We start from the raw sequence: 21,199 nt of genomic DNA, 5'->3' as shown, positions 1-21,199 counted from the left end.
ATCGAACTTTGGCTATTAGAAAAACATAATTTGATAAGCAAATAACTATCTATGTACATATATAGAAACGGAATATGTTTTATATGTTTTTCTTTCTTTCTTTTCTTTCTTTCTTTCTTTCTTTCTTTTGTTCTTTCTTTCTTTCTTTTTCTTCCTTGGCTGTTCTGTTTGTTTAAATTGTTTGTCTTTTCTTTCTGTTTTTATATGTAGAAACTTAATAAAGATATTTTTTTTAAAAAAAAGAAAAACATGATAGAGGATGAATTCCCAAATAATTCCCCATGATCCTGAATAGAATTTCTAACTCCACATAGACAGTAAGGGTGAACATCTGCATCTCTTAGCAACATGTGTACCTCTCAATAATTTCAATGTCTTCTGATAAACACCTCAAGGTTGCATTGCTGTGATTTGGTTATCAAAGTCAGGTTTATCTCTTTGATAGGCAGCATTTATTTCACAATAAATTGTTTCCCATTATAAGGTTTTACCTTCATAAAGTTTTGACCAATGCTGGAGGTTTTTAAGAAGAGATCGGACAACCATTTCTCAGAAATGGTATGGGGTTTCTTGCCTCAGCAGGGGGTTGGAGTAGAAGACCTCCAAAGTCCCTTCGAACTCTGTTATCCTTTTTTCTCTCTTCCAAGGAAATCCTGGTCCCCTTTTGAACTCATCTATTAAATCCTCCATCTTCTTCAATCTTTTTTTTTGGTGGGCTAGCCTGAAAATTGAAGTCTTAAAATGGCTACAATGGAGTGGAATGGGGTGGGGTGAGGTGAGGTGGGGTGGAATAGAATAGAATAGAATAGAATAAGTTCTTTATTGGGCAAGTGCAATTGGACACACAAGAAATTTGTCTCCGGTGCATAAGCTCTCAGTGTACACATACAAGCAACAAGTGGTAAGTTATGATCCTAATCATAAAACACAATAATCATAAATCATAAGATACAAACTCAGTGATGATCGTAGTTATCAGTTATGGTCATATAAACTTCTGATCCTTTCACTGGGGATGGGGAAAGCATTATCCCCAAGTGCTTTACCCCAGTTCACATCTTACCAATCATCAGACTGTGGATTTGAAAAGGATTCATGCACATGAAGTAACTCTGTGGCTGTTCCAAAATTTGCAGAAAGCCTCCTTCCTCCTTCGCCATTTTTAATATACTTTCCTTCAGTCCCAGTCAGTGACCATAATCAAAATCCTTTGATGTGTATTTTTCTTTCATAATTCTTGACCTTCTTTCCCATTATGTTGAAGAAGGTTATCATTTCTAATTGGAGGTAACAATTGGGCAGGCAGAACCAAGAAATGCCTAGCATGAGGAGAGTTTATTCCTTCTCCAATGCACTTGCAAGGAGAGTCCAAGATGGGTTATACTCCAGTCTGATTGGCTGGGACTGAGTTTTAATTTAAATAATTATTAGGCAGGCACCGCCTCCCCCCCCTTAGCCCTCCAGTCTAAAAAACTCAGTCGCAGTAAAGGGACTACTGAGTTATTGCTCTTACATTTTAATTGTAATTTGTTTAAAATTTGTGTTTATATATGTTACTAACTTTTCTTTTCTCTTCCTTTCTTTAGGTATATGGGGGTTTTTCGCCTCGGGCGGGCCTGGGTTCTTAACCTCCAGTGGGTTTACCCAGTGCCTGCAGCTCCTCCACGCTGGCACCCACCCAGGCAGAGGAGACTCTGCTGGGCCACGTCGGGGGTGCAGGAGTGAGCGCCCGGGCTGCCTACCCCCGAGGTGGCACCCGGAGGTCGAGGATGTGGTTGACGCCTCGGGGGGTCCGTCCCCCCCCCGGCGAACACACCACCGGGCCGGGAGGAAGCTCCGCTCACGGCGGCCCGCGAGGGAGGACGTTCCCTGCGCAACCACCCCCGAGGAAGCAGGCAGGCGTGAGCCGATCCGAGCACGGGGGAGAAGCAGCGGATCGGCTCGTGGAGAGAGAAATCGCCGGCGAAAAGCAAGGAGGGCGGGAATCGCTGCCTTTCCCGCCCGCCGGCATTGTATCCCTTGGTTGCCAGGGATACGGCCGGCGGCCATCTTGGGTAGGTCGCCGTGACGTCCTCCGGCGGCCATCTTGGGATGGTCCAGGGAGGCCCGGCTGACTACTCTCAGCCAATCAGACCCCGTCGCCAGGACAACCAGCCGGCGGCCATGTTGGTGAGGTCGCCGGCTTGGATAAACACCGGGACACAAGCCTCGTGGAAAGAGGCTGTTTGCACAGGCGCAGTAAGGAAAAGGCTTGTTCTATTTTCACTTTCGCCTTCCCGGTAGCGACCAGCGGCTGCAAAGTTCCCTGTGGCTGACCCGAGTAGTTTCTAGGATCAGCGGAGACCGTGAGTTGATACCAGGGACATGGCAGACCAGGCAGCGCCTGTTGGGGAGGAGGCTACTGTGCCCAAGCCTTGCACCCCCAAGGAAAAGTCCTCCAAGACCAAGTCATCTCAGAGCTCCTCATTAAGGGAAGCTGAGAAGCGCATCAGAGCGCTGGAAAAACAGCTGGAGGCATCACAGAAGGTGGCGGGCCCGGCTTTGCCCCCCACCCAGCAATTTACTGCCAATCCCCCCAGTGCCTCCCCCACGTTATTCCAGGGGATGGCAACATCTGCCTCAGAGAGGGATTGGTCCCCAGAGAGAGGGAGCCAGTCCTGGCTACCATCCAAGCCTGAACATTATGGCCCGGGGAGGCATGCGGTGGGGTGGCCTTCCATCTACCCCCCCACTCAACCTTTGCAATACGGACAGAGTGCCACCTTCACCCCTACGGCGGCAGGCCTGCGCCATACCCAGGATACGTGGCAGAACATGTCCCCGGCCCTGCAGGAACTGATTACTTCCACCTACAACCAGGGCCTGGTCACGGGGGCACAACAACACCAACAGGCCTCCGGGGGACCTCCCCCAATGAGACCTAGGGACATCTGGACGGCTCCTGGCATGCAATCGGTAACAGATTCCATGGATGAGGAGGAGGCCTACCGAGAGGATTTTAGTGAGGCTGAGGAAGACCTGTCCGGGGATGACCAACCCCCGGAACAGCCCGCCTACACGGGTCTCTTCAGGCCGTCCCTCTTCAAGGTGATCCTAAATAAGGCCAAGCTGACCATTGATCAGGCCGGCGAGAGTGGTCAGGCAGCTACACCAGAAGCATCTCAGCCAACAGGGGGTCTGTTCGTGTTTCCCAAACAGGAGACTGTGAACATCCCATCCTCCAATTTATTCCTGGAGACCATTCAGCGCCCGTGGGAAAACCCGGCGGCGGCCCAGGGCCCCTCCAATCTGGACCGCAGATTCTACACCTTCGACCACCAGATGGAGGAACTGTTGGAATTCCCACCGGTGGACAAGCCCGTAACGAGCCTGGTATCCAATGCCTTAGTGCCCTCTGAGTCTCAGGAGGGACTGAAGGCGGAGGACAAGCGAGCGGAGAACGTGACTCGCAGGACCCACCAGATGGCGGCCTGGGCAGTGCGAGCCGCCTCGGCGGCCTCGTTTTTCAACAGGGCCATGATTCTATGGATCAAGGAAATCCAGGACAGAGCGGACCCAGAGGACGGCAGACTGCGGCAGGACCTCAACAAGTTGTTGGCCGCCACTGAGTTTTCAGCAGATGCCACGGTCAATGCCGCTAAATTTGCATCGCGGGCAATGGCCTCTTCAGTGGCATCACGCAGACTCATTTGGCTCCGCAATTGGCAAGCGGACGTCAAGTCTAAGTGGAGCCTCGCCTCATCCTCGTTCAAAGGGAAAAAGCTGTTCGGGGAGGTCCTCGACGATGTACTGGTCGAGGACAAGGACAAGAAGAAGGTGATGCCCAGGGCTAACAGACGGCAAGATAGGCGCTCCACACCTTATCAGCGCCGGCAGCCCTTTCGAACGGAGCCCTCCTCGACCAACACCCAGGCGTCGAGGCCATACTTCCAGGGCTCCTTCAACCAGGGGTCCTTCAGATCGGACAGGTCCTACCAGTCCGACAGGGGCAGATCCTTCCAAGGCCGTCGCTCCTTCAGAGGGGGCAACAGAGGCTTTAGGAAAAGCAAATGACTCTCAATGCGAGATCCCCCTAGGCGGCAAGTTGCGGCTTTTCCCGGACATCTGGGAGACCACCTCATCAGACGCATGGGCGACATCTACGGTTTCCCAGGGTCTGCGGATCGAGTTCATTCGACCCCCCCCACATCGCTTCCTCCCTTGCCGCATTCCGTCAGATCCACAAAAGCGGAGACTCCTGCTTCAAGAGGTGTCTCACCTCCGAGAGATAGGGGCCATAGAGGAGGTACCCTTGAATCACCAAGGCAGGGGATTCTATTCAGCAATTTTCCTCGTGCCAAAAGCCTCGGGAGGCGTTCGTATGATCCTCAACCTCCGGCAGTTGAACCTCTATGTCAAATACAGGAGGTTCAAGATGCACTCATTAAGGTCCATCCTGGCTTCCATAAGACAAAACGACCTGATGACATCCATAGACCTGAAGGAGGCCTACCTTCATGTACCCATATTTCCACAGCACAGACAGTTTCTCCGGTTCTACCTCAACGGCACGCACTTCCAATACAAGGCGATGCCCTTTGGACTCTCTTCCGCCCCCAGGACGTTCACAAAATTACTGGACGTCCTCACAGCAAGTCTCCGACGCCAGTCGGTACGGGTGATGGCGTATCTCGACGATATCGTCATTCTGTCAAGGACCAGAGAGCAAGCAGAAAGGGACTCTCTTTTGACAATCCAGACATTACAAGACCATGGCTTTACAGTCAACTGGTCCAAGAGCCATCTAACACCGACTCATCGTCTCGCCCACTTGGGCACCACTATAGACTCTGTCAAGGGGATGGTTTTCCTGTCCCAGGAAAGACAAAGGACAATCAGAACTCTGATAGGGGAACTGGGACTTCAATGTTATCCCACTCTTGCCCTGCTTTCAAAGATCCTAGGAACACTAGTATCGTGTATAGATATAGTACCATGGGCGAGACACCATCTGCGTCCGCTCCAATGGTTCCTGCTACCGTATCAGAGACTCAAGACCAGTCACTCTCACAGGCGAGTTTCCCTCAGTCCCAGAGTTCGCAACTCTCTACGATGGTGGAGGTCCCATTCACTGACCAAGGGCTCCACATTCTTGGACAGGGAATTTGTTACTATAACAACGGACGCCAGCTTGACAGGGTGGGGTGCTCACCTCTCCTCACATATGGTGCAGGGACTTTGGGACCCTCAGGACCTAATAGAAATCAACATAAATTTCCTGGAATTGAAGGCTGTTTCATTAGCCCTCCACAGCCTAGCTCACTTAGTACGGGGCTGCCACGTACGCATCCTTACCGACAACGTCTCCACACGTTCCCACATCAACCGACAAGGGGGAACACGGTCAGGTCGACTTATGAAGGAGTCAACATTACTTCTCAGATGGGCAGAGAGGAACCTGGCTTCTCTATCGGCGGAACACATCTCGGGCGTGGAGAATGTGTGGGCGGACTGGCTCAGCCGTCAGACACTCGACCCGAGCGAATGGCGACTGGACCCCGGGATCTTCCAAGAAGTGGTAAGGAGATTCGGGGAACCGGTGATAGACTTGTTCGCTACCAACTTGAACACCCAACTTCCCCGCTTCCTCTCTCGCTACCCGGATCCGGACGCGGAGGGAGTGGATGCCTTAACTCTTCAATGGCCTCCGGGTCTCCTATACGCGTTTCCACCCGTGTCCATCCTCCCCAGAGTGATAAGGAAGATTCTGGAGGAGAGAGCGGAAGTGATACTAATAGCCCCGTTTTGGCCCCGCCGTATATGGTTCGCGGACCTAGTACAACTATCAAGGGCGCCCAGCTGGAAAATACCAGATCAGAGGATCTCTCTGACACAGGGGTCCTTCTCACACCCAGAGCCACAGTGGTGGCAGCTAACCGTGTGGCGCTTGAGCGGGAGTATCTAAAACAACAAGCTTTACCTGACACGGTCATTGAGACCATTCAAGCGGCCCGGCGGCCTTCCACAAGACGCATTTACCAGGCAACCTGGAAGGCCTTCCACGATTTCTGTGAACAGCGACAGTCAGACCCTCAGGTGGCATCACCACAGGTGGTGCTAACTTTCCTGCAAACAGGACTAGACAAGGGCCTTGCCCCTAACACCTTACGCCGTCATGTCGCCGCGCTGGCCACAATCCTTCCAACAGATGGATTCAGGTCACTTACCAGACATCCCTGGATTAGAGACTTTCTGAAGGGAGCGGCTAATCTCAAACCACCAGTGATACATCGATTTCCTTCATGGGATCTTCCTTTAGTATTGCACGCCTTGACAGGTCCTCCATTTGAGCCTATACGTCAGATCTCAATGAGATTACTAACCCTTAAAACTGCCTTCCTGGTTGCTATCACCTCAGCCAGGAGGGTCTCTGAGATTGCCGCCTTGTCTACAAGACCGGACCTTTGTAAGTTTGAACCTAACAGGGTTGTGCTCAGACTAGATCCGGCGTTTATTCCAAAGGTAAACACCGCTTTTCACAGGAGTCAGGATATCATACTGCCGGACTTCTGTACTCAAGGAACTCATCCATCTATTTTGAGATGGCACAAACTGGATGTGAGGCGGGCCCTGAAAATTTACGTTAGACGGACTCAGCCTGTTAGAACATCTGAAGCCCTGTTTGTGTCTTTTTCCACCAGAAGCGGAGGTACCAAGGTGTCTTCCACAACGATAAGTAGATGGTTGAGGGAATGTATTGCAGAGGCATATCGAACTGAGGGATCCCCAGTTCCTCCGGGGATAACAGGACATTCGACGCGAAGTGCTGCTGTTTCATCAGCCTGGCGTACCCAGGCATCTTTAGAGGACATATGTAGAGCGGCCACATGGGCTGCGCCGTCAACCTTTATAAAACACTATAGGATTGATGCCTTTGCTTCAGAGGAAGCTGCATTTGGGAGAAGGGTACTGCAAGGGGTCTGTTCGTTTGAGAAACCCCTGGTCCAGTCCTGTCCCTCCCTGTGATCATAACTTGGGCATATCCCATCTTGGACTCTCCTTGCAAGTGCATTGGAGAAAGACCGTTGAACTTACCTGAACGGTCTTCTCGATGCACTGCAAGGAGAGTCCAAACCCTCCCGATGTTGGGACCAGGGTTCTGTGGAGGTTTGAATTTCATGGTTTGATGTTTTTGAATGTTAATTGTTTAATAAATGGTTTTGCTTTACTGCTCCTTCGCCTTACTTTAGACTGGAGGGCTAAGGGGGGGGAGGCGGTGCCTGCCTAATAATTATTTAAATTAAAACTCAGTCCCAGCCAATCAGACTGGAGTATAACCCATCTTGGACTCTCCTTGCAGTGCATCGAGAAGACCGTTCAGGTAAGTTCAACGGTCTTTTTCAGTAATTGATGTAAAAGCCTAGAACTACGTAGAGAATTGTGAAGACAATTCCATTCAGGATGGAGGGGCATATAGATGTCAGTAGCATCACATTATTGCCATTATAATAATGATTGGGGCTTTATCCCAGAAGATAAATTGCTTTTATGGACAGCTCAGTTAATGTTCTGACATGACATTAAAATGTTATCTTGCTAATGCAAACATTTCTGCAAGCTTTTCTGGGTGGACTAGAGGAGAAACCAAATAGAGTTGCAGAATCTGGTGTTTTCCTCCAAAATGATCGTAGTTGTTTTGCAGTGATTTCATCTCAGTGAGGCCACAATTTAAGGCCTCACAGGACTAAGCAACCTGGATATTTTTGAGTGATATTTCCAAGTCAAAACAATCAAGGGTCAAAAATGCTAGGAGTGAGAGACCAAAAAAATAAAAAAATCCCTAAAGTGCCCCAGATTGTTTACTTCTAATATTTATTTTTTAAAAAGGCTTCCCAACTATGACATTACATTGATTCACTTGTTTGTACAATGCTAGAGGTGGTTATTGATACAAAGAAACTGAGTTCACATTCACTCTTTTCAAAATGCATCTATTAACTTCAAACTTCAACCAGTTTTCTAGAAATAAGTTGGATTGAGTGACAAGCGTTACTTCCACCCTATGTCCTTGTAAGAAAATTCATTCACATAACAGTATATTTGTCCCAGTAGGTATAAACTGAACCAGGTTTTATTCATTTAGAGGTTTTGTATATTCCCCTTTTGCTAATGTAGACATTTTTGTAAACACATTATACACAATTCCTATTGATAAATTGGCACTGCAAACTCTAGCAGCATGATAGCATTGATGAAAATGTGCAGTGTGATTTAGGCATAAGTTTGGAATATACACATTGGTGACTTAAGCAGATTTCTCACCCATCAGTTCACCACTCCATAGATGAGTTGTTGTTGATTCCTGTTCTTCTGAGAAACTATTGCTTTGTGTTTCTATGATGTGGTGTTCTTTCTTTTCCAGGTGATCAACGTTCCAACATTGTCAATGAGTCCAGTAGCCTTTTAGGGGGGTCCCCTCGAAGGCAGTGTGGACGCAAAGGCTCCCCATATCACACTGGCCAGCTTCACCCTGCTGTCCGAGTGGCTGATCTTCTCCAGCACATCAATCAAATGAAAACAGCAGAAGGGTATGGCTTCAAGCAAGAATACGAGGTGAGAAAGGACACAAAAGCGATCCACTGTCTAAAGCTCATCCTTTCTCTCCTTTCATTTCCCATGCATTCCACCTCGGATAATGTAGCTGAAATTTGGTTCAAATTAAAAAATGCAGTCTTTTTCCATTCAATGGAAGGGAAATGATCAGAGTGGAAAAATATGAAAGAAGATTTCTGGCATGTTTGCAAGAGTTAAAAACATAAATACTTTCTCTCTTGGGTGAAACCACTTTTTCTCTCATCTGCCTTTTCTGGAGAAATCTTTCTTTTGTTGGATTCTGTTTCCCACTGCTGACTTTGGAAAGGCTACAAGCAGTCTAAAGCCACCATGACACAATGCCCAGAATATCTCACAGGTAGGATGGTGCCAAAAGGACATTGTGTCCTCCTGAAACCACCAGCACTGTCTCTTCTGCTGTATCCAAACAGAACATTTTCTGCTACTCCCATTTCAAGATGTTGTCACAAACAATATCGTTTTCTGCAAGATTTCTTGGTTGTATAAAATTGTTTGAGACTTTCTTCTCCAGGATGACTGGTCTGGACTAGTCTGACAAACCTGTGCTAGTAATTGAGACACCTTGAAAAGCTACTGTGCACGTCCTAAACCAGTTGTTTGAAAAGCACTCAGAAATAAGAAACAGGGAATGAAACACATTATTTTCTTCCATTTTTCCTCTGTTACTTTCAGCAGTAGGTGTTTCTATGATATCACACCAGCATCAATGGAACTTACTCATGAAATAAAATAAAATAATAATAAAAAACAACCTGCAATGCATTTTACTGTAGGGGTAGGTGGTGGTGATATCCAAACGCCCAGGAACAATCCAATCTCAACACTGGGAGGTGAATAACCTAATTTTTATTGAACGAACAGAGTGTGTGGTCATGGGAGATCTAGATTTAAAACCTGGTGCAGATATTTCTAAAGGGTTTGGTTTCTGCTTCTACCCTGTAGGCAATTAAACAATGGGCCTAGCTGTGTTGTGACAATGACAAGGAACAGACAATCTTTTGGTTGATGGGAGTGGACATATTTCGTCATTGTTCTAAATGATATCTTTTCTACCTTTTGGCTAACGAAGAGAACCAATGTGGTCTAGAGCAGTGGTTCTCAACCTTCCTAATGCCTTGACCCTTTAGTACAGTTTAATACAGTTGTGGTGACCTCCAACCATAAAATTATTACGAAACTCAGGGGTGGGTTCTAACTTATCTGGCTGCTAGTTTGCTTCCTTCTGCGCTGTGTGGCTGCACATCGTGGCCGCTTGTGGGCATTACATGTGCACATATGCGCAATGCCTATTTTTTAAAAAATTGCAAAATAAGCCAAAAACAAGATGGTGACACACACGCAGTGTTTGACTTCTGCGCATGCTCAGAAGTTCCCATGGTACTTTTTTTTTTTTTTGCAGTAGTTTATTTGCATGTGGGTGGACCTGCCTGGAGACAGATAGAGGAGCAGTGTCTTGGTTCCCAAGACCATTGGAAATATGTGTTTTCAAATGGTCTTAGGCAACCCCTGTGAAGGGTTGTTCGACCCGCCAAATGCATCACGACGCACAAGTTGAGAACCACTGATCTAAAGGTTAAAGCAACAGGTTATAATCTGGGTGACAGGGAGTTCTAGTCCTGCCTTAGCCATGAAAGCCAGCTGGGTCATCTTGGGGCAATCACTCTCTTTCTCTCAGCCCAACTCATTTCAAAAGTTCATTGGAGAAAATGGAAGGAGAAAGGCATGTTGGACATGTTGGCCACTTCTAGTTTGCGACTAGAAAAATGGAAGGAAGGAAGGAAGGAAAGAAAGAAAGAGGAAGAGAGAGAGAGAGGGAGGGAGGGAGAAAGGAAGGGAGGAAAAAAGAAAGAGGAAGAGTGAGGGAGGGAGGGAGGAAGGAAGGAAAGAGGGAGAAGGGAGGGAAGAAAGAAAGAAAGGGAGAAAGAAAGAAAAAAAGAAAGAAAGAAAGAAAGAAAGAGGAAGAGTGAGAGAGGGAGGGAGAAAGGAAGGAGGGAGGGAGGGGGGAAGTGAGGGATGAAAGAAAGAGGAAGAGTGAGAGAGAGAGAGAGAGGGAGGAAGGGAAGGAAGGGAAGGAAGGAAGACTTGGGGGTTGTTGTAAAAAGGATGTGATGGCTCTCCAGAGGCTACTGCACTACACTCCCATCATTCCTGACTGTTACGGTAGTTGTGCGGTTAAAAAAAAAATCTGGCACCACCAGGGAGAAGTCAAGTTGTGAAAGAGTGATTGAAATTCCGCACATTGAAACTAAGTGGTAGTAGGTCATAAGAGAGGTGTGCATTCTCCCTGACACAGTTTCTCGTTATGTGCTCTATGATTTAAATTTCAATAAATGTCTTTCCCCACTGTCCTCTTGTTCAGTCAGCGAGGTATCCCAGGGCACTGCCAGGGTTGAAGGGGATCCTCCAGAAGGTGCCCCAGGAGCCATCCTCATCTTTGTACCCATCAAGCATTCCATATCCTGGTTTTTCTTTCCTACCCTCACTAGCACACTTTCCTTTCCTTTGATATAAGCGCTAAAAAGACTTAGAATGTACCTGAGAGCTAAGCTTTAGTTGTATTTGAAATCTTAATTTCTCCAGAGGGGCTCAAATAGTGGAAAGGAGAAATCACAGTTCCTCTGTTAATTCCTCCAGGTTATGGGATTCTGGAGCAATGCCCAAAATTTCTCTCTAAATGGTACCCAGGGGAATAGCCAATAATCACTGCAACATCCTGTTATAGTATGCAACATATTTTTTCCTGTGGCTCAGACAATGTGAAGAGAATGGGATACTGTTTTCATTCTTATTTATTTTATAGAGCTCTTCCCCCTCCTTTTTAAAAATCCTATTTTAGCAAGGCCCAATTAATTTTGAATAACTTCTCTTCCATTAAATCAGTTCCAAGCAGTTTTTGATACAGTGGTTATATCTTGTGCCATTCCTTCTTTAGTGTGGTGACATGTAACTCACTTGACTTAAAATAGCGAGGGTTAGCTTTGGGCGATCTATATATTTTTAACAGTATTAACAATATTCTTAATATTGCCTTTAACTATAACTTTATTACCCTCTCTGTCAGTATGGCTTGTTCCTATAATAGTCTAACATAGGGGTGTCAATGTTGATTTCATTGAGGGTCGCATCAGAGTTATGTTTGACCTGGGGAGGGGGCTTGGGGGGGGGGTGGCCAGCTGGGTGTCATCAGCTCAGTGGCATTCGTGTTAGGGGTGTGCCTATGGTGGCTGAAGTACTCAGCCAGCAAAAACGGGCTCCCAAACTCCATTTGCAGCTGTGACAGCCTCTGCTAGTGAAAATGGAGCTTGGGAGGGCTGCATGTGCCCCCCCCCAAGCTCTGTTTTTGGCTGCAACGACCTCCTGGAACCTCTGCCAGTGAAAATGGAGCGTGGGAGGGCTGCATGTGACCCTCCCAAGCTCTGTTTTTGGCTGCAATGGCCTCCTGGAACCTCTGCCAGTGAAAATGGAGCATGGGAGGGCTGCACACGGTCCTCCTGAACTCAATATTTGGTTGCGATAGCCTCCTGAAACCCTTTGCAAGTGAAAATGGAGCTTGGCAGAGTCATGTGCAGCCCTCCTGAGCTCCATTTTTGCTGAAAAAGGCACTGCAGCACTGTTTCAGGGTGGCCTGTGGGCCGGATCCATCCCATGGGTCTAGAGTTTGACATCTCTGGTCTGACACTTTTCAGAAAATATTATGCATAATGTGTACTACAGATAGTCTTCATCTTACAACCATTTGTTTAGTGGCCCTTCAAAGTTACAATGGCATTGAAAAAAGTGATTTATGATTAGTCCTCACACTTATAACTGTTACAGTATCCCTGCCATCATGTGATCCAAATGCTTACCAGCCGGCATGTCTTTAGGATGGTTGCAATGTCCTTGGCTCATGTGATCACCCTTTGCAAACTTCCCAGCTGGTTTCCAACAAGCAAACTCAGTGTGAGAAGCCAGCTTTGCTTAACAACTGCAGTGATTCACTTCAGAATTGCAGTGATCCGCTTACCAAAGCCAAAAAATTGGGCACAATTCACCTAGCAACTTCCTTGCTTAGCAATGGAAGTTCTGGCTCCTGCTGTGTTCATAAGTCGAGGACTAACTGTAGAAATCTGCAAAATGACCGTGCTTTGCTTTGCATTGTGGCGGTGATACAATTTGCCTTTGCAGGGTGCATCAGTCATGTGTTTTGAAGGCAGATTTTCGAGGTCTCATGTGCATGGCCAGGAATTGTGGAAGAGGCTTCTGAACATGTGCTGCACCAGGGCAGAAACCTTTCTGAGAGCACCAGGAGAGGCCTCTCTGCTGAAAACTCTTCTGGCATCTGAAGATTTGTCAGAGCTCACTTTGCCTTTTAACCCATGGCCCTTGTAAAGCAGCTTCAAGAAGGTCTTCTCTTAAAAGCATCGTTGAGTGAAGCACCTGTTAGACTTAACACATGGCACTAAATCTCTGCTCTCCAAACTCTTCTTTACCCAGCAACTTGTGTACAACACATGCTCACTATCATAAGAGAGCTAGGCAGATTGCTTAATTAATTAAGGACCAACACTATTCATACTTTACATAAACGACCTTTGTGATCATATAATAAGCAACTGTGTTCTCTTTGCTGACAATGTTAAACTATTCAGCACCATCGACAATACTGGTAGCCTTCAAAAATACCTTGACCATGTATCACAATGGTCTGACAACTGGCAACTACAAATCTGTCTTACACACTGGCAAAAAGAATCAGAACACAAAATACAAGGTTGGGGGACACAACCTTGTAGATGACCCTCACTCTGTCAAGGACCTTGGAGTACTCATCTCTAATGACCTAAGTGCCAGAGCCCACTGTAACAACATTGCCAAAACGGCACCAAGTGTTGTTAATCTAATTTTGCATAGCTTCTTCCCTGGTAGTATTACATTGCTAACCAGAGCGTACAAAACATTTGCTAGACCAGTTCTCGAATACAGCTCATCTGTCTGGAACCCACACTGTATATCAGACATTAATACAATCGAGAGATTCCAGAAATATTTCACAAGAAGGGTCCTCCACTCCTTGATTCGCAACAGAATACCTTATTCCACCAGGCTTGAAATTTTGGCCTTAGATAGCTTAGAGCTATGTCACCTTTGATCGGATCTAAATATAGTTCATAAAATCATCTACCACAATGTCCTACCTGTCAATGAATACTACAGCTTCAACTGCAACAATGCATGAGCCCCGAGTCCTCGGAGAAGGGCGGCATACAAATCTAATAAATAATAGTAATAATAATAATAATAATAATAATAATAATAATAATTATTATTATTATTATTATTATTATTATTATTATTATTATTATTATTATTATTATTAATATTAGCACACAATACATTCAAACTCAATGTAAACTGCTCGTAACTCGACTGCAGAAAATATGACTTCAGCAACAGAGTTATCAATGCCTAGAATGCACAACCCGACTGTGGTTTCTTCCCCAACACCAGAAAACTTTAACTGTAGACTATCTACAATTGACCTCACCCCATCCCTAAGAGGTCTGTAAGAGGTGTGCATAACCACACCATTGTACCTACCACTCATGTCTTACTGTCCTATTGTCCAAATTTACCTGTACCTATTTGTTTGTTTGTTTGTTTGTTTGTTCAATTTGTATGCCGCTCAACTCCCTAAGGACCTACTTTGCTTGTATGTATGTATGTATGTATGTATATATGTATTTGACTTCTAGCTGTCCAATCCCAAAGGACTCATTTATGTTTATACCAATACCTGCTATCTTGTACATGTTTTGATAAATAAATAAATAATAATAATAAATAAACACCTCGAGGTTCGACTACTGTAATGCTCTCTACATGGGGCTACCTTTGAAAAGTGTTCGGAAACTTCAGATCGTGCAGAATGCAGCTGCGAGAGCAGTCATGGGCTTACCCAGGTATGCCCATGTTTCACCATCACTCCGCAGTCTACATTGGCTGCCGATCAGTTTCCGGTCACAATTCAAAGTGTTGGTTATGACCTTTAAAGCCCTTCATGGCATCGGACCAGAATATCTCCGAGACCGCCTTCTGCCGCACGAATCCCAGCGACCGATTAGGTCCCACAGAGTGGGCCTCCTCCGGGTCCCGTCAACTAAACAATGTCGGTTGGCGGGCCCCAGGGGGAGAGCCTTCTCTGTGGCGGCACCGACTCTCTGGAACCAACTCCCCCCGGAGATCAGAACTGCCCCTACTCTTCCTGCCTTCCGTAAACTCCTCAAAACCCACCTTTGCCGTCAGGCATGGGGGAACTAAACATCTCCCCCTGGGCACATTTAATTTATACATGGTATGCCTGTGTGTGTGTCTGTTAGTATATGGGGTTTTTTAAATCTTTAAATATTTTAATTAATTGAATTATTTATGATTTGTTTTACACTTGTTGTGAGCCGCCCCGAGTCTTCGGAGAGGGGCGGCATACAAATCCAAATAATAAATAAATAAAATAAATTGACCACAAATAGAAGCAGAAGCCAAAAATGAAGCCCTTCATAGATGTCTGCAGCAGAGATAAAAAACAAAAATAGCAGAATAGTAGACTTGGAAAGGACCTTGGGGGTCTTCTAGTCCAACCCCCTGTTCTGGCAGGAAACCCTACACCATATCAGACAAATGACTGCCCAACCTCTTCTTAAAAGCCTCCAGTGATGGAGCACCCACAACTTCTGAAGACAAGCCATCTAAATTGTTCTAATTGTCAGGAATTTTCTCCTTAGTTCTACATTGGTTCTCTCCTTGCATCCATTCTTCATATGTTTTCATCTCCAATCCTCTAATTATCTTTGTTGCTCTGGGCCTTTTCCTCCAAGCCTCCCCTTTCATAAAAATTGGGCTGTTCTGAGATTGGGAGACATATGTTATTATAATATATAAATATTTGGTCTGACATGAGAATTTCTTTGCAATTTTAGTTCTTATACCCCCATATCTTTTGAGATGTAGGCATGCAAGTATCAGTCCATCAAATAAACTCTACACTTGGTAACCAGTTTTGAATCAATGTAATGAGGCTAACCTCTAGAGAAACCATTGTTATCTGTACTGCCGGTGGAAATGCTGTGTGCTTATTCCTAAGAGTACTTGATGCACATAACAGTCTTCTCTTCCTCCTAGAGTTTCTTTGAAGGCTGGGATGCTTCAAAGAAGAAAGAAAAGACCAAAGGGAGACAAGATCACATGCCTACCTGTAAGTGTCTGAGACAAAAACCTTTTCCTTAAAGAAAGAAATGAAGAAAAATCAATAATTCTGCCTTTAATGCTAGGAGAGTTGAAATGTCCTGAAACTCTACAGAGTTTGCACAATATGGATTTGGTTTGGGTCTTACTCTGATCTTGGTCTGTCAAATTTGCAGCAGGTAGATTTTGATCTGGTATTGATTACATTTACAAAAACAATCACATGAAAATATTAAAGTGAGACAAGTGTGGGAGAAGATTAGAGATAAACATTATTTGAAAATGCCAGTATAGTTATCAACAATGGAAGCACAAATACATCCAAATATTATTAATATTAGTAACATTCTTAGATATATGAATATTTTAATGGACAAGGGGGAGTTAAAAGGGAAACAAGAAATAAAAGAACACGGGATCCATTTAGATATGTATACTCATATGTAAACATGAACAAGATATGAAAATGATGTTGAACTATATGGTTTTTATTTAAAAATGATAGAATTGGATAAGATACTCACAGGAACAGATGAACGCATAATATAAAAAAGATATACAGTAATTATCTACTCAGTAGTGAACTAGCAGAAGAACAGGTAAAAGAAACAACGATAGCTTGGGCACCCCCTCCCCTTGGTCAGTTAGATAAATGGCAGCAGTTATGGGAAAGGAATTACAAATTAACAATGTCCACAGCATATAAGGAAAATCAATATAAAATATTTTATAGATGGCACATGTCACCTGAAAAACTGGCAAAAACGTTTAAAGATAAACATATCTTTATCATATGTGGGAGACATGCTCAGAAGCAAGAAATTATTGGATGCAAATTAAATCATGGTTAGAAGAAATGACACAGCAATATATAGATTTACAACTGGAACTGTTCCTATTGGGTATCTTACCAATGAAATTTAGTAAGGAAAATATATACTTGATTGTACATATGATAACAGCACCAAGGATAGTATTTGCACAAAGATGGAAAGCAGAGAAAATCCCTATGGAGGAAGAAATAATTAAGAAAATATTGGATTGTGCAGAAATGAATAGACTGCCCTTGGTACTTAAAGAAAGAGAGGAATCAGAATATTTCAAATATGGGGGCAATTTTATGATTGGTTGGAGAAGAGATACATATAGAGTAATATTGTAAAGAAAGAGGATTGAAATGTTACAACAAATGAAATGATAGATACTAGGATATGAGAAATTATTGGAGAATAGAGAGAAGGCACAAAAGAAGCACCGATAGATTAATCATGTATTGTTTGTCCATAAAAATAAAAAAAACTTTTTTTAATAAAAAAAAGAAAATATTAAAGTGAGGATGGAGCACTGGAATAGGATGGGGTACCTATTTCCCAGTTGCCACCACATTTCTCAAAGGAAAGGACCATTAAAAAACCCCAAAACCTCCACACCATGGAAATTCCAAATGATTTGATAAGAACCATTAAATATCTAAGTATTTTCCAATGAGACTGGCCTATCAGGTCATGCTGGTCTACCCAAATAGGGGACAGAGCATACTGCTTCTGCTTTGGCTAGCTGATGAGAGCTAAACAGCTTGAAATATATCTATACTAGTTTCTCTTTATTTCTTTGACAGTAAATATAAATTTAGCACGTTAGTTATTTGGAAATAATAATAGGTTCACAAGATTGTACAGTGCTACCTCTACTTAAGAACTTAATTTGTTCCGTGACCGGGTTCTTAAGTAGAAACGTTTGTAAGTAGAAGCAATTTTTCCCATAGGAATCAATGTAAAAGCAAATAATGCATGCAAACCCATTAGGAAAGAAATAAAAGCTCGGAATTTGGGTGGGAGGAGGAGGAAGAAGAGGAGGAGGACAGTTGCTGCCGAAGGAAGAAGGTGCAGTGAGGGAAATAAAAAAAATTCCAAAACTTTAAGGCTTAAAAAAAAAGGAACTCTGGGGTGGCGAGGAGGAGTACACGCCTCCCATACACTCGACGCGAGGCTGCCTCCCATACACTGCGCCAGGAGGAATGGCAGGAAACTGGCTGGGCCTTCATGCCGCTCTCAAATTTCCTGGGAAATTTTTCCGGGCTCTGGTTCTTAAGTAGAAATTGGTTCTTAAGAAGAGGCAAAAAAATATTGAACACCTGGTTCTTATCTAGAAAAGTTCTTAAGTAGAGGCGTTCTTAGGTAGAGGTACCACTGTCTAGGTAGTTCTCCACTTACAACCCTTCCTTTAGTGACCGTTCAAAACCACAACAGCTCTGAAAAAAATCCCATAGGATCATTTTTTACATTTACCTTTGCAACATCTCAAATCTTTTTTCCTCGAGACATCCTACACGGTCATTGATTATTTTGATGTCCTCCATCATTGCACCCATGTTTCCTGTCATTAACTCATTATTGCAGTCTATTGACTCTTGCATTTTTATCATCAAAATCTTTTTTACATGCAATACTCCAAGTATGATTATAAACTTCTGGCCTTTTCCTCCCCACCTGGTCACATGATCAAAATTCAGGTGCTTGTCAACTGCTATGTATTTATGATAGTTGCAGTGTCCAGAGCAGACCTATGATTACTTCTTGCGACCTTCTGTAAAGCAAAGTCAATGGAGTAGCCAGAATCACTTAACAACCATGTTATTGATGTAACACCTGCTGTTACACTTAACTGCAATATGAATGTTCATAGAATGGGGCAAAACTCACTTAACAATAGTCTTGCTTAGCATCTACAGGTAGATAGTTTATTGGGGGTTTTTTATAGACAAGTTTTATTGACAATAGTGCACACTTTGTATTTGTTCCGTTCCCAAATTCCAGCTGAATAAGTGTATCCTGGGCCCTCAGTATGTCCACGCACTTGCCTTGATATTCATTCATTCATTCGATTTTTATGCCGCCTTTCTCCTTAGACTCAAGGAGGCTTACAACATGTTAGCAATAGCACTTTTTTTAAACAGAGCTAGGCTATTGCCCCCACAATCCGGGTCCTCATTTTACCCACCTCAGAAGGATGGAAGGCTGAGTCAACCTTGAGCCGGTGATGAGATTTGAACCACTGACCTTCAGATCTACAAGTCAGCTTCAGTGGCCTGCAGTACAGCACTCTACCTGCTGCGCCACCCCGGCTCATATTCTTTAAGCTGCATTTTTCCTCTTCTTTTATTTCACTGGATTTTGAATGACAAAGGAGGCCAGAATGCTGCAAAGGGAAAGGCTAGCCTCAGCTCTAAACATTTTACCTCAGCAATTATTCTGTATTTCTCGTCTGTCCTGGAGCCATTCCTGTGAAATAAAAATAATGTGGAGGGAAAGATTTGCAATCCACATCTGTCTTGTTATGAAAAATGCAGTGGTGATTTGAGATAGAAAATCTCTATCTCTACTGTACATGAGCTGCAAAAATCCAGAACAACACTAAATTGCAGTAAAGAGTTAGAATTTTATTTATAGACTTCTCTGACCTACATACCTGCTCTGGGTCTTGTAGTAGCTGGAGAAACTTCATTGTGTTAAATTGACATGACTTGGATAGCATGGTAGAAGGAATCGGGCTGAAATGATACTGGCATCTTAATTCCTACAAGGTTTGAGGACTTGATTTCATTTGGAATTTTTATTCTTTACTGGGTAACTATATTGGGGTTCCCAAATACACTTTTTCAAGAGTTTCTTTCTAGTTTTTCTTTGAAGACATTTTTCTTCTCCTCTTCAGCTCTGAAGAAGCTGAAGAAACTTCTTGGATGAGAAGCAAAACTTCTTCAGAGAAAAATCAGAAAGTCCAGTTGTCTCTTGAAAAAGCACTTTTGGGACAACCATGACCTGGATGACCAAGAATCTCCATAGACGGGGTTCATTAACACATGAGGTAGAACATCTTTTCAGAGAGGTTGTTGACCTGCAACATGATAAGATTCCACTGTGCAACAAACCATCATTATGATCTCTTATAAATAGAACATGCTATTTGTGGGTACAGGTGGTTGAAGTTCCAGATTTCACTAAATTATAGAGTAGCTTGCCTGAACCCTAATCACTATGCAATCTAAGCCATGATTTATAAGTTAGGATGCTGTGCCTTGGGTCATACTACTTGTTTAAGCAAACCATGGCTTAGCATGGTATAATTCAACTTGTGAAAGACAAAAAGAGACATCAAATGATGATAGTGTTCAGTATTCAATGAATTGTTTAAAAATAGTTAAACGAGTAACCAGGGATATCCTCTCTAACTAAAATAGTTAAATGAGTAACCAGGGATAGCCTCTCTCTCTCTCTCTCTCCTGGAAGGATGAATGCAATTTATTGTGAATTTCTGCTATAAAATATCTCCTCCTCCAGCAGCTGCTTTTTCTTTGCCATGGTGGCTATTTTTATTGCTCCTAATTATAGCTGTCTATCTGCCTTTTTTTCCCAAATTGAAATTCCATGTTATCACAGAGGCAAAAAAAAAAGAGAGAGAGCGCAAAATTGTTCAAAATAGCTTAGGCAATGCCAAGCACCAATTTCACTCCACTCCTTAGCCAACATTTCTGGAAGGAAGGGGCCAAAAGGAGCACGTTGGCTGTTGACCTAATAGCACAAGGGGTGTTTGTTTTCTGCTGTGCATAGGACAAAACGGCACATCTCATTTTGACACTGCCATTCTCTTCCACTCTTCCACAGTAATGGTGCAGACTGGCATAGATCTAATCCCTCTCTGGGTGGGAGTATGTATTCTTGGGGACATATGCTGCATTGCATCTCAGTTTGTGTTGCTCTTACAGGGAAGCATATGGATTTTTCAGAACACATTAGTGGGCGAGAGAAAGAGAGCTACTTCAGGATGAGAGAAGCTGTCTGAGGGGGGTGTAACTGTAAGATCTGACACTCAGCGGAAGGTACATTACAGGAGACCAGAAGCAAAAACATCCTGATGTTGTCCTTATTCTTCCTCTGCATCTAACTGTTGTTCTTTCCGGAAAGGGCAGCAATCAGAAATAAAGAGCCACACACACTGTCCAAAATTTGATCATAGACAAAATCTATTAGTAAAACAAGTCATGCAATAAACTGGTTAACTCTAAGGAATTTCATGTTGGCAGTGTTTCTCCAATGAGCCGAAGATAAGAGGAGACCAGGCTGCGAGCCAGAGAGAGTCATAACTCTCCTTTCCTGAAGTGCTTCTGGTAGTTTGTCAAAACACACTGTTCCGTGTATGGGGAATCCAGAGCATGATACCATGGTCTTTTCATACTGAAGGATGCCATGGAACTCAGCAGCACATAAAACAAGCATGAATAAAAGTCTGTGAAAGCAGAAAAGTCTCTCAGTTTTGATGCACCAACTGCCATAATGAGAAACATTGTTCGCCATGCCCAATTCCCATT

General features: G+C 44.1%; 1 protein-coding gene across 2 annotated transcripts in view; it reads left to right on the top strand.

Annotated features, from left to right (window-relative positions):
• Positions 1–21,199, top strand: part of PTPRU (protein tyrosine phosphatase receptor type U) — a 558,855-nt gene that overhangs the window by 446,394 nt on the left and 91,262 nt on the right. For both annotated transcript variants that reach the window (XM_070764504.1, XM_070764505.1), the window contains exons 16-17: positions 8,402–8,592; positions 15,772–15,844. In XM_070764504.1, the coding sequence (XP_070620605.1) occupies positions 8,402–8,592; positions 15,772–15,844 (264 nt within the window). The remainder of the gene's footprint in view (positions 1–8,401; positions 8,593–15,771; positions 15,845–21,199) is intronic.

The sequence above is a fragment of the Erythrolamprus reginae genome, chromosome 11 (genome assembly GCF_031021105.1).
Source record: "Erythrolamprus reginae isolate rEryReg1 chromosome 11, rEryReg1.hap1, whole genome shotgun sequence".
Taxonomy (NCBI): Eukaryota; Metazoa; Chordata; class Lepidosauria; order Squamata; family Dipsadidae; genus Erythrolamprus; species Erythrolamprus reginae.
This window is presented reverse-complemented; position numbering and strand designations above follow the sequence as displayed.